Here is a 19,064-nt window from a genome sequence, read left to right on the forward strand (position 1 = left end):
TGATCTAAGATAAATTGAAAGCACTAAAGCAATCAAAATAATTCAAGAAAATCAAAAAAGTTGATCACAAATGAGTTCATGCCCACACAACTCATAGGACACCAAATGAGATCACCCAAATGAAGGCAACTAGAAAAGAGGGCAAATGGGCAATTTATTGAGGTGATAAAACCATCATACAAGAGTTCAAAAGCCTAAACGTTAGGCCTCTTTAGGGTAGAAACTCTTGTGGCCTTAAAAGTTCATTTTTGCTCATGCCAATGACACCTCCAAATGGATTGTATCTAAAATCTTGAGTATGTTGTTTTTTTCCCTTTGCACCTTCAAGGCTAAAGTCTTGAGTTATGTCGTTTTGTACCACACCTTTCACGCATGAGCTCTCTCTCTCTCTCTCTCTCTCTCTCTCTCTCTCTCTCTCTCTCTCTCTCTCTCTCAATGTGCACATGCACGTGCATGCGCATGCTAATGGCACCCCCAAGTTGATTGTAACTAAAATCTTGATGCAGGTCTCTTTGTCCTATATGCCTTTTTTAAGTTATCTAAAAGGACAATAATACAACTTTCCCTCATTTCTAGTCATGGGAGAAGCACAATATATTTTGAAGAACTTCCACAAATTTGGCCACAGCAGTAGTCCTTTGAGTTCTAGTCTAGACAAACCTCACAAAAATATGACAATGGTAGACAACAATCTAGATCTATTTACATCCACCTTCATGAAGATGCAGAATGCAGTTTTAGCACAGGGAGGGGCATGCATCTTGGGGTGAGCAACTTTAGGAACTCTAACGTAAGTTGATGAATATGCAACCTGGATTTATAAAGGGCCCCTTTCATATTTTTCAGATCGGTTTATATTTGTCCCATAGGCCATTTTGGTATGGAAAAATAGTTTTACAATTTTCATGGTGACTAGACTAAGCAAAAGAGAGACATCGAGGTTCTAGAGACACCACACAAACACTACCTCCTTTGTACAACCCTGGATACTACGCAACTCGTAGATGGTACAAACAAACAGCTGGAGTTGCTTTTCAGCACAATTGCTAGCAAAGGATGAAGCAATAAGATGCCCTAGCTAAAGCATATGGGAAAAAGAAGACTAAACCACATTGGTTTGGCTATGTATAGTGAATATTCAACGATACAGGATGTAAGGCTCCCAGACAAAACTGATGCCGTTTATGAAGACAATTATGCTCTTCAAGATTAAAAGGGAATATTATTAAAGTCAGTCAAACAAAACCTGTCAAGTTCTGTGCCACTGTAATCTTCTGGATTGGCAGAAGCAAATGCCTCGTTTAGAAAATCAAGAAAATCCTGATTGGAGCTCTCAGAAGCTCTGGTTCCGGCAGAGCTAACATGATCCGTCTGTACATTGCTTGTACTTGGATATGTCTGAGATCTAGGTTCCATGATACTGTCCCAACCCTCAGCATGTACAGCTTGAGACATAGATACATGTGGAAGGAGAACTTGTGCAGCAGATTGAGAAGTAGCCGCAACAGGCTTCATTCTAGAGGCTTCGTCTCTTATACCACTATCTGCAAGCAGCACAATAATTCATAGCGATTTAAGAGCACGTCCATGTTATAGCAATAATTAAGACACACTCTTGAGGTGAGAACAACCTGAATAACTAGTTGCAGCATTGGTGCAATGCATCGAGCTGGCATTCGTTGTACCTGACACCACTGATTGCTCTCTTTGCTGTGAGATCCCATCATATAGGCAATCTCGTAAAGCCATTAAATCATTGCAAATACTACGGTAGGGAGTTACAGAAGGAAGATCTGCACCCCTACCAGTTGAAATAGTTGTCTCTATTGAGGAGTTGTCTGAAGAATTATACTGAATCTCACAAGGTCTTGAAAGGACCCCTTCTATGGTCTGATTCTGTTGTAAAGTATTTCCATGCCTCTTCTGTGCATTAAGGGCATTCGTATCAATTGAAGTCTCTCTTATATATCCTTCTGGATGAGCATCCGTAGCTGATTGAGTGCAGTCACCAAAAGCTGATGAAACTCCATCCAGAAGCAAAGCCTGGTTTTCAAAACTACGCACAGCAACGTTTTCCGTGGACGCATTGGACAACGGTGGATTTGATGTCCTTGTTGAACCCCACCCATCGCCAGTTGACACATTGGACAGCAGTTGATTTGGCGTCCTTGTCCAACCCCAACCTGTATCTATTGGTGGTCTGGCAGGAGCCTGTGCTAGACGAATCCTTAGTGGAGTACTCGCTCTATCCCCAGCAGCATTGATTGTAGATGGCACGTAAGGCCTGAATTGACCACACAGACTGGCTGTGTTGTTTGTGTGTGTGGATTGGTATGCAAGACCAAACCAAGGATTTGGACTTGGATAAACATTGCTTGAAGGACTGCTGAGTCCAGCTGATGTAGTTAACATTCCACCATGAGGTTGAACAGTTCTAGGCTGTGACTGAACAGGACTTCCTACCCGTTGTGGTTGGTTGTGAATGCTCGGCTGAGTGTGGACTTGTGTCCTTGGCACAGGTCGTACGTGGCGCCTTAATACAGGTGCACGGATTGGTGTGAGACGATCCCTTGGTTGGTTTCTTGACACCTGATGCATCATAGCTAGTGATGTGATGGTGGCACTCTTGAGAGATGAGGATTTCGTAAGGCTCCTCATCCTCTTCCAGTTCTCATCCTTGTCAAAAGCATGACAGTGATCATCGTTACTCCCTTGGCTCCAAAACAGGCAGGGAGCAAGCACATCACATACGTAGCAATGGCACTGCATCAACATGGACATATTATAAGTCTCTCAGCAATGCAAGCATGGATAAGCAATTTCTTTCAGATTAGTTTTACAACAAGGGACATGAATAAAAGATGTCATTCCAACCTGCTTGATAAAACAGTGTAAGCTACAAACATTACTCTAGCTTATAAAAGCACATTCAATAGTCATCTTGTACACTTTCATAGTCTCTGATGGCACACGGTTAGACTGTAATGATTTATGGTCTGTCTACATCTCCAGTTGCCTTAATTACAATTACATCAGTTGTGTGATGGATCGTTTCCTATTGGACTCACAAATGCACAAATTGAAAATATATTGTAACAGAAAGAACTCAACTGCAGTGCTGGAAAAGGGAAGAAATATTGAAATCTAATCATCAGTTATTTACATGTGCTCTACCCCAAATCCAAGCACACCTATGCATCCAAGGATCAGAGAGCGTACAATGCATAAAGGCTAGCTAATGCTGTAAAAAAAGCAGAGAATAATAATCCGGAATGCTGCTAGGCTGGGCCCAGATTATAATCTGTCTGATCTCTGATCTCTACATGTACAATTAGCACATATAAATACTGCCACATCATCCTGCAGCCTGCTGCAGGTCGCCTGGCATGCTCCTGCCTGCTGCCACAGGAAGGATTCCGTCCTGGTCATGAGCACTGGAACTTGCATCACAATCTGAATACCAGAAATACTCCAGCAAACCCAAACCTTCAGTCCATGGTCTTCAATCTCACAAACTTTGAAATCCAACAATTTGACAGCTCGTAGAAATCAAGCAGAGTGTCTCCAAGCCACTGAATCAGTCAGCAGATCATCTATCATCAGTGAGAACTCCAGAGAAGCTTGAAAGGCTAAATTTGGGTCTAATTTTGCATTGGGAGTTAAAAGGGCTCCATGGAGACCTCCAGTGCCTCTGAAGAAACCAAGGCTGGCTTGAAATGAGCCTGTTGATCGATGGCTCTATCCTTAACCTCACAGGAGGTCGAGGCTATGACTTCATTGAGAACCATCAAAGGTTCCTACATAAACAATCTGTCTTACTTTGGCTGGAGCTAAAGTACTCCCAGGAGCAAGCCATGTGATCCATCAAAGGTAACACCAATCTGCAACAGTGTGGTGACCACAACAAGGTTGGGAGAAGTTTTGCATGCATCAGCGACTGCCGACACATGCTTTACCTCATACTATGGCTTCTTCCACCCTGCCACAAAGTACTCCCCAAAAAACAGCTGGTATAATGATGTGTGTCACGAGACACGGACAGAGTTGCAATGTGAGATAGCTATAGGTATTAGAGGATACCACGTAGGCAAGCTCGGTTCTTTTGAAATCTAGTGCGAAGAAAGAAACAAGTGTATTTGGCCAACTGGAAACAAAGATATGTCAACTATTTTTGGGGCATAAAAGCAAGACAGGATGGAAGATGTTTCATGAAAGACAACCAGGTATACAAAGAGCTTTGTGGAAACCTTGATGACAACTTACAAGGCAGTAAAATACATTTTTGTAGGTTATAGCATGGAAAGCAAAGGGTATAGGGTGTATGACCCTTCCATGGGCAAGGTTTTTGAGAGTAGAGATGTCATATTCTCTGAAAATTCAGCACATATGCATGTTAAATTTGAAATGCCAGCCACATCAGACTCTTTGGATGTCTTTGAGGTTCTCCTTCCATATGCTATTGGTTTGGGGGCCGATTTTGATGCAGAAAATCAGCCATTACAGCATGCTGAACCTGCCCCACATGCCCAAAATCAGGCTCCAGCTGATCCAATTTCTCCTAGGGTAGTGGACAATGAAATTGTGCAAGAAAGGCTGCTATACATACAACCAAAACAGTCCCTAGATGGCTATTTCTGACTCTTAAAGAGAATCGTATGGATGCTTCATTGCCTCAACGTACACATTCCAGTGCTAGAAATGCAAGGGGGGGAACATTTTGTTGATACAAGCCATATTATTGATGATGAGAAAGAATATGATTTTGCTAGTACTCTTTTGGATAATGAAGAGCCTACATGTTTTGAGGATGCACGACAAAATGTGCATTGGGTGCAAGCCATGAGTGATGAGATGCACTCTATTGAGCGAATAACACCTAGAGTCTTGTTGATTTGCCTTCTCGTAAAAAGCCCATTGGCAAGCGTTGAATTTACAAACTGCCTCTATGAGCTGCTGCCTCTATGAGCTGCTGCCTGTCTCAGAACTGCTGCACACTTCATCAAATAAGACCTCATCAGGTGCAGCCTTGCATTTTTGGGACAGAGCAGGCTGCACAGCTGTTTACTGCATCTGGTCAGTCTAGAGGCTGTCTGCTATGTTTCAGAATCTGTTCAAAGTACAACACACTCTCCAGTTCATCTCTGCCTTGGTCCTTTCTGAGAGAGAGGAGTTCGATGTTTTGCATTCACTCTTGCATAGTGTGTTTACAGCATCTAGCATTATTCATTCAGTCATTCTTCACTTATCTTTGAGTTAATCTTCCCCTCTGAGTTCTACTGTTATCACTTTGTGTTTTGTCGTACACTTCTATTTATCTTCTACATTTGAGTATTTCTTTACATGGTATTGGAGCTAGGTACTTTCTGAGGAAAACTAGGCCTTGATCTGAAAGCTCAACATAAGGGACAAGCACTCTCAAAGGAAAGATGACTTCAAACACATCTTCACTGCTTCATTCTCCAAAACTGTCTATGCCAAGAACTGAACAAGAGTGGGTCACATAGCTTGCTCTTTGAGGTTTCAACACTAGGAGAGAGACATGTGATTATCATGCTTCTTATAAACCATTTGAGATCTCATCAGCTAAATATGACTTGATTCTTAAGCATCAAGCCCAGCAAGCCACTGAAGGTAAATATGACTCTTTCCCTTCAAATGATATGCATACGTATGAAGATGTTGCACGATCCTTGGAGTCTCCGACTAGGATGGGCCTCACTATTAGGGAAAGCAACATTGAGTACGTTCCATTCTTCCACCCAAACTCATCTACTCTGATGTAAAGCACACGAGTTTCTACCTTTGTTCCTCCTTATTTTGCTCCTACTTCGATGCAAGATCCTAGAATGGGTTCTAAAGAAGGAAAACTTCAATTTGTTGACTATGAGAAGTCCTAAAGAGAACTGATTTCTATATGTTAACACACATAGAGTTGGTTATAATAAAGAATCAAGTTCTTCTGGTTTTCCTTCGTTGAGCTTTTCATGTCCTAGTCAATTTGGTGTTGGCACTTCAACTTCATTTCCATCTTCATCTACATGTCAAATTGCACCATTAAACTCTCAAAATCAATCTAATGCATTCACTTTCATTAAATCTACACCACAATTTCAGATCCCACCCCTTTTCTTCAACTACTTCCACACCTTCATTTACACCATCGTTCACATCACCTTTTACCATTCCACATGTTATACCACACAGCACTAGGGAGATCTTCAAACATAGGCAAGTCTTTTCCTTTTAGGTCGTCAACTTTTACACACTTGGGTGCCAGAGATGCACCACTAGTGGAGGCTCATCCTCCAAATCAAGCACTTTCATATTATTCTTCACATGGGTCACCTAACCACAGATTCCCTCTCTGGAGTGCTAACCATTTGGTACCACACTTTGGCATCATGGCCTTCCCTAGACTCTAGTGGACCTATTGAATATGAAGCTCATGAAGATGGAACAACGCGCTATGGTAGATGGAATTGTTGAGAAACCACATCATTCCATACAATTTCCCTCCTTCAACCCCATTTTTTGGTTTCAATTTCCATCCCCAAAAAGGCTTTCTAGAGTCTTCCGAGAGTGTCGAAATGCCATTCGAGAGACTTTAGCGTACAAGACTCGAGACTGTTCGTGCCTATATATTCGGCACCTCCCATTCATTCTTCACCTATACTCACTACACTTCTTCTATTCATGAGACCTTCATCCCTTCTCTCTCTCTCCTCTCCTTCCACCATCTCCACCCCTTCCTGCTACTAGGTGTCTATCCCCTTCACCCATAGGGCCGCATTAATGGTGGCAGGCTCCTCCACACCAGTTGGTGTCATAATTCACATCTTGGCGACAGCACTTCATCTCCATCTGCTACTGCAAAGCATCAATCATCTCCTTCCCAATTGGTGTCATAATTCACATCTTGGCGATAGCACTCCATCACCATATGCTACTGCCAAGCATCAGTCATCTCCTTCCCAGACTTGCATTTGTGGTAGCAGTGGCTTCCTCCTCAACCGGCGACTTCCTCCATTTGTTGACGTTAGCATCATAAGCAAATGGAGCTTGCAATTGGCTTCCTGGCTCCACTCCTCCTCCACCTGGCATCACATCCTCAACTAACCTCATCATCTCCAAAAGCTAGTGGACCTTGCGTTTGTTAGTCTTTGCCTCTTCCATCGTCACGCAACAGCACACCTACTACAAGCATCATCCAACTATTTGCATTTGGCTATCCACGAGGTCACCATCATTCGTCGTCATCATCCTCAAGCCCTACATCTTGCGTTTGGTATCTTGTTGGCTTTTTCAGCATCTCACGACCTTCACCTCCAGTTGATGTCAGCATCAATGTTTATTGGACCTTGCGTTTGACAGCATGGGCTCACCATGTCTTCATCCCTGCATTGCAAATTTAGAGACTTCTCTTCGAGAGCAATCTCCCTACTCTAGGTAACACCTTATTATCTCGGCATTTGTAGACTTAGAGGCTTCTTTAGTAGTCTCCCTACTCCAAGGCATCCTTTGTGCTACGACACCCTTGTATCAAATTCGCTTCATTATTTCAGTCCTCTGTCATCTTGTTCATCTGAGTTTCTCTTCTCTTCTCAAAGTTTGCCAGACACACTTTGTGTTCCCCCCTGTAAACCCTACTCTCTCCGGTTGCTCAATCATTTCTTGACATGGTATCAAAGCCAAAGGTGCTCAGTAAGCCGCAAAGATCCTCTACATCATTGAAGGCAAAGACAAGTTGCAAGTTCAACATCAACATCCAATTATTACCCTACTTCTCCTACGTCACTAGGAGATATTCTTCTTCTCTCTCCCAACCTCCCCTTTTACAAGTTGCCACTCCAATACCATGGCCTCTCCATCGATAGATTGCTCGTCTCCTGAGTGCTCCTATTGCGGCAAGAACAGTCACCCCCCCGAAGATTGTCAACATCAATCTTTGCTCCCTACCCACCGGAGTATATGTCTTCCACCACGCACACCTTGTGCTACCTCTTCTTTCTAGGACACAAAGATCATTCTGTTTGGGCTCTCAACTTACTACGCTCAAGGCAATAAGATACATCCAATGCACACTAAGTCCTCACGAGCAAACAGAGGTTCTATAACCTCACAAGGTGATAAGTCCTCCTAGAGACCACCACACTATACAGGTTTTCCCACCCATTTTCGGGTTAAGTGGCTATCACGATCCACATCTCCTCAATCCACTCCCTTGAGAGCCCGCAACTATTCCCCACCCTTGGCTCACCCTAAGTCTCCTATCCCACCCTCTTCTACTCAGATTCTAGAAGACACCTCTAGGGGCTCTCCGGCCTCTACTCCTTCTAAGCTCCAAACACCTTCTTCAACACAATCGGTGATACTTCCTTCATCATACGACACCTCTAAGTTCATGATCCATGAGTTGGAGTCCCTTTGCCTTTGCCCTCAAAGGGGGCATCTCCTTCTTCGACTTCAAAGGGGGCTCCTACTCCTCAAGTTTCAAAGGGGGATCCTACTACTCTTGCCATTCTTTCCCCACCACCATTTACCTTCGAGGAGTGACTCTCTTTCAAGTAGTCATTTCCTCTACCTCTCCCCAATCTCTAAAGGATCTAGCTTCAAGGCCCTTGGATTTTCAGCATTGCCTTTATGTGGCCTTCATATTCCTTCCAACATGATGTAACGGAGCTAGTGGCTTCTCACCTGAGGTTGTGTTTCAGGTTCTACTGCTCATTCAAACTCCTAACTATCTTCACAGGTCTCCTTCCAGGTGGCTTTTTCAAATTATAGGGAGGATCTTATTCTCTTCACCTCACTCCTCTTTGTGGTCCTTTTTGAAGCCTGACAAGGGATGTTAAGAAACCACATCACTCCATACAATTTCCCTTCTTCGTTCTCATTTTTGAAGCCTGAGAGGGGATGTTAAGAAACCACATCATTCCATACAATTTCCCTTCTTCGTTCTCATTTTTTGGTTTCAATTTCCAGTTTCAAAAAGGTTTTAGGCCCTTCTAAGAGTGTCGAAGCACCATTCAAGAGACTTCAGTGGGCAAGACTTGAGACTATTCGTACCTACATATTCTACACTTCCTATTCATTCTTCACCTATACTCACTACACTTCTTATGTTCATGAGGACCTTCATCCCTTCTCTCTCTCTCTCTCCTCTCCTTCCACCTCTCCACCCCTTCTTGCTGCCAGACACCTGTTCACTTCACCCATAGAGCTGCATTTATGGTGGTAGGTTCCTCCACACCAACTAGTATCATCATTCACATCTTGGTGACAGCACTCCATCTCCATCTACTGCTGCCAAGCATCAGTCATCTCCTTCCCAAATCTGTGTCTATGGTAGCAGTGCCCTCCTCCTTAGCTGACGACTTCCTCCATCTGTTGGCATTAACATCATAGGCAACTTGGGGGCCTGCATTTGGCTTCCTCACTACTTCTCCTCCACCTCGTGTCGCATCTTCAATTGACCTCAACATCTCCAAAGGCTAGTGGACCTTGCATTTGTTAGTCTTTGTCTCTTTCATCAAGCGACATTGCATCTACTTTAGGTATCATAGGCAAATTTAGATGCTTCTCTTCGACAGCAGTCTCCTTGCTCAAGACAACCCCTCATTATCCATGCATTTGCAAATTTAGAGGCTTCTTTAACAACCTCCTTGCTCTAGGGCATCCTTCGTGCTACGCACCCTGGTATCAAATTCACTTTATTATTTCAATCCTCTATCACCTTGTTCATCTGAGTTTCTCTTCTCTTCTTAGTGTTTGCCATACACACACTATGTTTCTCCCTACAAACCCTACTATCTCTCTGGTTGCTCAATCATTTCTTGATAGGAACTCCATGGAGATACGTGTGTGTGTATGTGTGTGTGTGAGAGAGAGAGCACTCTTTCAAGTACACAGATTGAATAGATAGATTGCTAATAATAAGTAAGATACACATGAGGATAAATAAATCTAGCAAACCCTCAATAGGTGCAATTGGAGGCGATACAACAAGGAACAAACCTGCAATAGTAACATGCAACACATGAGCAACGTCTCTAACTAATTGGGTAGTGTTCCACACAACAGGGCTCCACTTCTACTTTTTCTTCTTCTTTCTCCTCCTTTTATTGAAGGTGTTGTGTATCAAACTTCCAATAGCGAGCAAGCCTAATGGACACACAAAGAGAACCAATTGAGAAACCAACCTTCCTCCTTGGAGAGAGTGGTAATGACCTGATTAATCAACAATTACAGCAAGCACAAAATTCACATAAACTCAAAATGCAAATGTTACTACTTAATCTTAGACATTGACAACATGTTGGCCCCAAAACTTGGCACCCCTTGCAGTATTTGTTTAACTTGTATTGCACATGGATGGAGTACAATTGAGATTCTTCAGCCTCCTCCACTAATCCAACTTCGGTCTCCTCCACTAATCCAGCTGCCTCTTGCTATCATAAATGACCAACAAGTCTTCAAATCATTTCGCCCCTTGATTCAGTAAGGGATTAACCTTTAACCATAGTCCTTGGGAAACAAATTAGCCCAAATTCAAAGCTAGCTGACTGGCCTCTTGAATCCTCTTGAAATACACTAACTTCAGCTCTAAGAATTCAAGTCTCAAGCCTTCATATTTGTGTACACTTCTCGAGGTGGCTGGCAAACCCTAATTTATATTGTAAAACTTGGAGCAAAGCTAGAAAACAACTATAAAAAAAAGAGACTACTGTAGAGAGAGAAAATTCAAAGATTTATCGCAAGAATTTGGTCAAATTAAGCTATTGACCCAGTTTTTCAGTGCCACAAGCATTCTCCAACAACAAAAGGAACATCATAGGCTATAATCTTCAAGAGAAAATACATCAGCCACAACCACCAGCTTCCCTTGGTTAGAAATATGCAACCGTGTTTACCAAGGTAATCTCCAATTGCTAAGAAATGGCCCCAAAAGCAATCAACAACAACCTAACCTCTCTTCCCAACAGCCCCAAAATGCAAAAACGAGATTTTCCCCTCCCATTGCCCCCAATTTAGCTTTCCCTAACTTACATGGGCAAGTTTTGCCAAGTGGCAGCCTTCTAAACTGAATTTTCAGCATTATCCAACCCAATTAATTTTCAAACTATGAATTCTAAAAACTAATTTAATAATTATTTGTGTGCCCAAAAAAATAATCTAACCAACCAACAATCAAATCGACTAGGCCAATTTATCACCCAACTAATCCTGGACACTCATTAGCTCGGAAGTGGCATTAATTATTTAATTAATGTCAATTTCCTAGTGTCACCACTGACACTAATAGCTAATTAAATGTTCTAGGCAAAGTTCTAACACCTAGTACTACCTAGTATCTATCACGTATAACTTATTACAACTTTTTCTTTGGCACTAATTGATATCTCAAGGTCTTGGATCCCACACTATGAAATAATTGACGTGCACCTCACATGTGCAAGTCACATTTCCACACATTTGCATATTTAATTAACTTTTTAGTCAAATGCTAAGCAAAGCAATAAACTTTATGTCTTCATGACAAACCATCCCCTTGAAATACTTCAATTGTACTGCAATGTGCAAAAACAAAACACACTATACTGGAGTTTTCCAAAAGGCGTCATAGTCAAAACAACATTGGCCACTACTGCTTAACCATGCTAATGCCAAACATTTGCTGAAATTTTTCAGCTACCATAAATAAAACATAAGACTCAGAAAGAATCCAAGACAACCATAGCAAAGCATAAATTGAGTACAAACCATGGCTGAACTATCAAGCCATGGCAAAGCATAAATTGAGTAGAAACCATGCTGAAATGTCAACGCCATTCATAAAACATGTTGTTGTCCACAAAACCAGCTAAATACTACTAAAAACTAATAATCTCCAATGAAAACCGGCAACCAATAATCAATCTCTAATGATCATAGACTAATGCATACTGATGCAAAGGTATAGTTTCAAATCTACAGTGAAAAACATACTCTTCTACATACCAACTGCAACAACTAGCACACTAAATAGTGATCTCGTTCATGATAGACATATTGTCAGCACAGTACCCTAGATGCATGCTAAATACATCCAAGATTCACTATACATAAGAGCTGGCTGTCCATCACTAGAGGAGTGAAAGTGCCACCTCCCACTTGAGAATCAAGCAATACTCTCAACCCCTACCTACTAAACCTCACTGAGTCCGATCCAAAGTCAACTCTAATTGAAAAGCCTCAAGGTAAAGCTACAAAACCAAGGATGGTCTGCCAAGTCATCTTCTTCCATCCACTTAGCATCCATTAGTGAATAGTTCTAAAACTTCACCAACTATCTTCTGAAAACTTTACCTCTGATCTTTCTCCCTTTATGTGTCAAAATCTACTCATGTATCAAAATCTCATCCAACTCCTCAACCTCTGGCTGAATTTCAGTAGATACATCCTTACGCACATCATCGTGAAACACAATGAACAAGCTCACATGAAAGGCATTGTATATCTATCAATGTGGAAATAATTCAAGACTATAAGCAACATCGTTGACCCTCTTCAACACATGAAAAGGCCCATAGTATCTCTTACTCAACTTTGGATACAACCTCTCTCTATCTTTCATCTTTTTCAACCTTGCTTTTTCAAAACACAACACATAATCGCCCTCTACAAATTGCAAAGCATGTCTATGGCGACCGGTTGCCTTCTTTCGCTTCTCTTAGATAACCTTTGCATACACCACATCCATGTTTTCTATATACTAATTAGCATCAAAGATTTTATTCTGTGAATAAAATAGGGAGCACTTTCTTGCCACCTTCCACAACGTCAAATGGAGCTTTGCCAATGCAACTATGCATTGTATCATTGTATGCAAATTCTACCAAAGGTAAATATTGCTCCCACTATGACTTATGCTTAAGTACGTAGCATCTCAAGACATCAAGCATTATAGAATTTGTCTCTTCTAACTAACCATTTGTTTACAAATAAAAGAACGAAGAAAATTTCAGTATGGTACTCATATTTTCAAACAACCCCTTCCAAAATAAATTGATCATCCAAGGGTCTCAATCATTGACAATCGACTCTAGCACGCCATGATACTTACCACATGCCACAGAAGTAAGTATGACATATGATCAACCTTTATCTTCTTCCTCACTGGAAAGAAATGGATTTATTATTGAACCTACAAATAATAGTCCATATACCATCATTCCTTGTAGGTGTTCTAGAAGCTCAAAGATATAGTCCATAGCAATGCTCTACCAAGGTGTGTCTAGAATCAACAAGGATTGCAATAAACCCAACATATGTTGTTGATCATACTTCACTTTCTAACCTACGATACATGTCTTACCAAACTACTCAACATCATGTCTCAAAGAAGGCCAATAAAAAAAATGCTCCATTGCTCTAACTGTAGCATCAATCCCTCTATATTCTGCATAAGAAAGAGCATGACTCTCAATGATCACTTTAGGCCTCAACTGCTTTGTGGCACACAATCGTCCATTCTGTAAGAATTAGTAACAAAAAGAAAAAAGTAAACATGGAGAGAAGAAAAAGACAAAGAGAAAATACAATAGAGAGAATAAACAATGCGATTGCAATGGCTGAAGGTACAAGGCTGCAACAATCAGCCCAACACACATCTCTACGCCTCAATGTGGGTATCAGATGGTAGCAAGGGGATGAGAGAACGAGGAGAACTGACTAATCATGAAGGATCAATGATGGATACTGGATGGTCAAAATAGGAGGGCTAGCCATCTATATATAGGCAAACAAGAAATGCACTAATGTGCCCTCCATCTAAAGTATCTAAACCACACAAAATGACAGACAAATACAATGTCAAATCTCTTAATGTTCTCATCTGACCTAGATTGAGGCTCACAAGCAAGAGATAACCACACAAAACACACACAACTGCTAACACTCCCTCATAGATCCTAGATGTGGCAGAGAGCCAAAGGAGATATGGATCTGAGAGTGACAAGAAGAGTACCAATGTTGATGAATTCCATCAATAAAAAAAGCCAACCAAGGAGCAATACCCCCTCTCTATATAAAAATTCAATCAAACCAAAGGCCATCAAAGGGCAAGGGAAATAGAGAGACCTTAAACAGATCACTCCTAAAAACTCCAATTAAGAATAGGTGAGCCAAGCCTCTGACCCAACTATGAGATGACAACGAGAAACTATTGAAGCCACCATAAGCTGTATAAAAACAACACAGACCAACGGCCAAGCAGCAAGGGATCTTGGCTCGATAACGAATAAAAGAGGTAGTTTAATGATACCTAACACCAATTTAATGGTCAAAGATAGCACAAAGACACTTGAAAATAGAACATGCCTAGCCAATTTAATTACTGACTAATCAAATTGTCTTTTTGGGTACCAAAATAATTATTAGATTAATTTTCAGTATTTAACATTATTAAAGAAGGGGGCTGAATACTAGTCGTTCTGCAAAGAAGCTCCATTTCCTGTGTGACCGACTTTCTTCGGGCGATAAAATTTGTTCCTTACTCTTTGGATTTCTTTCCAAACCAGCAACCACAGCCTGCCATTAAAAATCAGGGAAGTACTTTATCTTGTATGCAAATTTCTTATTTTTGCTTTCCAATTCCAGTGTATTAATGGCAGAAAAAGGGAAAGAAAGGGTAATGGAAAGTTCTAGTTCCGGAGATCAACCTATGGTAGATCCCCATGAACCAGACATACAAGAAGAACAATGGGAAGAATTTTTTGCTACGCGAGAGCAATTCGATGATCTTACTGCTCGTGTGCAAACTCAGGGGGTTCAAATGGAATTTTTAACACAAACACTTACTGAAATAAAATCTCAATTAACTTTATTGTTGGAAAGAGATAAAAATAAGATAGAAACCTCAGATGTCCCATCTTCATCGAAAGATTTAGATGTGACTATGCGAGATCCTAAGGAACCCCAACCTTACCATAAATTGAGGGATAATCCAGTTCTAAAGGATATGAAACCACCTCAATTTTACGGGGAGGAAAAAGATAGGAATAAAGACACAATCTTTAATTTCCTCCAAAAATGGGAAGATTTACATAAATTAAAAAATATCCCACCACATCTCCAAGCACTGGAGGCTAGTTTAACTTTGGGACCCAAAGCATATAAGTGGTGGCGAACTTTAAAGGAGGCGAATAAAATACCTGAAACTTGGGCTCAATTTGAACCTGTCTTTTTGAAAGAATTTCTCCCTGAAAATGAAATGGAAAGAAATTGGGAAGATTGGGATTATGTCAAACAAAAGGGAAGACCCCTGCTGACATATTTGGAGGAATATCGTGAGATAATCCTCAAACTGGAAGGAATAGATGAATTCCAAAAAACAAGAGGATTCATTAGGGGACTCGATAAAGCCTGTAAAAAGAAAGTAAAACGGAGTTTACCCAAGACGCTGGAAGAGGCAATTAAATTTGCATTAATTTATAAAGATAATATGCGTCCAGGTACACTCACTAGTCTCACTGATACGGAGCCCAAGTCTAAGAAATTGGAAACCTCAAAATTTGTGGGCAAATTTAAAAGGAAAATGCCGTTTTTAAAGGGTAAAAAACAACCTTTTGAAAAGAAACCATATATGAGGCCAAAGTTAAGTCCTGATGACTTTGATAAGGCCAAAAAAGAAAAGTTGTGTTTTAATTGTCTATCCCCTAACCATGCTGCTTGGAATTGCCCTCAAAAGAAAAAGGGGGAAGACAAAGGAAAGGATAAGGACAAGGGCAAGGGAAAAGAAAAACAAATCCATGTAGTGCAGACCTTAGAATTAAAGGGCCATGAAAAGTATAAATCTTTAGAGGTCTTGCACATGGATGTACAACATAAGTGTTGTATGTCAACTTCTATGTGGCAGCCTACTTTTGGGCCACATGATTTACTTAGAGTACATGGATTGATAGGTGGAAAACGGGTTAGAGTCATGATTGATGACTCTGCCACACATAATTTTATAAATTATGCACTTGTCAAAAAATTAAAACTTCCCCAACAAAATAGTGAGCATCAATATGTTATTCGTATGATGCAAGGCCAAGACAATAAAATATGGGATACAATGGTATCTAATTTGGAAATTGAGATTCAAGGATATAAAGATAAGCTTGATTTCCAAATAATGAACATGGAAAGAGCTGATATTGCTCTAGGGAGGGAGTGGCTATGGGGATTGGAACCATCCTTAAAACGTAGCTATCACCATAATACACTGGAATTTGAAAGGGATGGTAAGACTTTTGTCATTCAAGGTGAACATGAAGTATCTGATAATCCTTTGCTGTGTTCTACTGAAGTTCAGAGGCTGATAAAGAAGGAAGTTTGTGAGGTATATATGCTATGGTCTTTTCCTGTACAGAATACTTTTACTTTCTGTAATATAAAGCAACAATTTTCTTATGTTTGTGAGTTGAATGTTAATAATGAATTGAATAGTTTGTTAGATGATTTTAAAGATGTATTTCCTTCTGATTTACCAAGTGGCCTTCCACCAAATAGGGGTGATATAAATCACCCAATTGATATAAATAAGGATACACACCCAATTTCAAAACCACCGTATAGGTTAAGTGAAACACGGCATCAAGAAGTTGAAAGACAAATTAAGGATTACCTGGATAAAGGATTTATTCAACCTAGTAATTCACCTTGGGCTTCACCAATTTTATTGGTAAAGAAAAAAGATGGTTCTATGTGACTTTGTGTTGACTATAGAGCACTTAATAAAATAACGGTGAAGAATAAATTTCCTATGCCCAGAATGGAAGATCTTTTTGATCAATTGCAAGGGGCAAAATTCTTCACAAAGATAGATTTAAGATCACGTTATCACCAAATAAGAATTAAGGCACAAGATGTTTCCAAGACGGCATTTCGTACTAGATACGAGCATTATGATTTTTTGGTGATGCCTTTTGGTCTCACTAATGCACCAACTACCTTTATGAAGCTGATGAACAGTGTTTTACGGCCCTATCTAGGACATTTTGTAGTAGTCTTTTTGGATGATATCTTGATCTTTAGTAAATCAAGAGAAGAACATTTGAAACACTTGCAATTAGTATTCCAACTGTTAAGAACACATTCCCTTTATGCGAAGAAAACTAAATGTGAATTCTTTGCACACGAGGTCAAATATCTGAGGCATATTATCTCGAAAGAGGGAATCAACATGGATCCAGAAAAAGTAAGGGCAATTATTGAATGGCCACCTCCAAGGAACCTGGAAGAGCTGCAGATCTTCCTAGGTTTATCTGGATTTTATCGTAGATTCATTCGAGATTATGCCAAAATAGTTGTTCCAATGACAGACCAACTTAAAGGGAAAGGGAAAAGTTTTAATTGGGGAACAGATCAAAATGAAAGTTTTCAAAAACTTAAGGTAGCTATTGCTACAGCTCCAGTATTATTAATAGTGGATACCAATAAACCATTTGTGGTTGAAGCTGATGCCAGTGATAAGGCAATAGGCACGGTCTTATTACAAGAAGGTCGACCAGTTGCTTTTGAAAGCAAGAAATTAGATCGTACAAAACAGAATTATTATGTTTATGAGAGGGAGCTGTATGCAATAGTACATGCAATGAAGAAATGGAGGCACTATTTGTATAGTGCCAAACTTTTGATTTTATCGGATCATGAAAGCATTAAGTGGCTTAATGATCAACCTGATTTACACGGGCGTAAAGCCAGATGGGCCGAATTTCTCCAAGAGTTCGACTATGAGATCAGATATAGAAAAGGAAAGTATAATATAGTAGCTGATGCACTCAGCAGAATGCCCATCATTAATGAATTGAGTTTTACTCAGTTCACTTCCAACTTGCTTGAATCTTTAAAAGGGAAATGCCAGGTTGATCCGGCTTATTCCAACATATGGGAAGCAATAAAAAATGGGGATCCAACTGAAAGTGCTTCTACTGAGGAAGGAATATCTGAGGATGTTCAACAAGGAAAGGGAGTATCAGGGGTTGCTCAAACTGGATTCAAGTGGAAGAATTTTACCATTGATAATGGTTATTTACTCTACAAGGGTAGGGTATGTGCCCCGAAAGATACAGAAATAAGGCGCCAGATACTCTTTGAGTGTCATGATACCCCTAGTGCGGGACATCCAGGAGTTAATAAGACTTATAGTCTTATTAAAAGGCAGTTCTATTGGCCTGGAATGAATAAGGACGTCCTTGACTATGTGGTCAAATGTAATAAATGCCAGGTTAATAAAGCTGAAAAATTAAAAATGGGAGGACTTCTCCATCCATTAGAAATTCCTTCGGGAAAATGGGAGAGTATCTCCATGGACTTTATTGTTGCTTTACCTAGAACACAGAGGGGGCACGACTCTACGTGGGTGATTGTGGATAGGTTAACCAAAATGGCTAGGTTCATTCCAACTTCAACTGATGTTAAAACACCAGAATTGGCTAGATTGTTCGTAGAGAACATATACCGATTGTATGGCCTTCCGGCAAATATAGTTTCTGATCGGGATAGAAAATTTGGTAGCCATTTCTGGCGTGCGGTATTTAGGAAATTGGATACTAAACTTAGCATGAGTACGGCGGATCACCCGCAAACAGATGGGCAAACTGAAAGGGTTAACCAAATTCTTGAAGATATGCTTAGGGCATATGTAAGTAAAAGGCAAACTAATTGGGAAGAGTATTTGCCCATAGTAGAGTTTGCATATAATAGTGCCAAGCACTCTTCCACTGGATATAGTCCATTTATGTTAATGTATGGATTTCAGCCCAGAGCTCCTTTTGCAGTAGGACTGCATAAGGAAAGGGTTCAGGCAGCTAAAGATTTTTTGGAGGATATGAATAGTATGTTAAAATTTGCTCAAGAAAATATTAAAAAAGCTCAAAATCGAGCTAGAGCATATGCGGATCCTCACCGAAGAGACATCTCCTTTGAAGAAGGAGAATTGGTCTATCTTAAGATGCCTGAACAAACTAAAACTATGAAAAAGGGACACTATCCAAAGCTTTCACCAAGGTATTGTGGTCCTTTCATAATACTTAAAAGGGTGG

The 19,064-nt window shown here is 40.4% G+C and overlaps 1 protein-coding gene across 1 annotated transcript in view; it reads right to left on the reverse strand.

The window, feature by feature from the left end:
• Positions 1-816: 816 nt before the first annotated feature.
• LOC148028175 (uncharacterized) overlaps positions 817-19,064 on the reverse strand; it is a 57,726-nt gene continuing 39,478 nt past the window's right edge. The window contains exons 3-4 of the mRNA XM_087689882.1: positions 1,632-2,763; positions 817-1,544 (exon numbers count right to left, since the gene is read on the reverse strand). Coding sequence (XP_087546008.1) covers positions 1,210-1,544; positions 1,632-2,763 — 1,467 coding nt within the window. The 3' untranslated portion in view covers positions 817-1,209. The remainder of the gene's footprint in view (positions 1,545-1,631; positions 2,764-19,064) is intronic.

This window comes from Lygodium microphyllum, chromosome 12 (assembly GCF_053477565.2).
Source record: "Lygodium microphyllum isolate KBCC chromosome 12, Lygodium_microphyllum_v1.1.10, whole genome shotgun sequence".
NCBI lineage: Eukaryota > Viridiplantae > Streptophyta > Polypodiopsida > Schizaeales > Lygodiaceae > Lygodium > Lygodium microphyllum.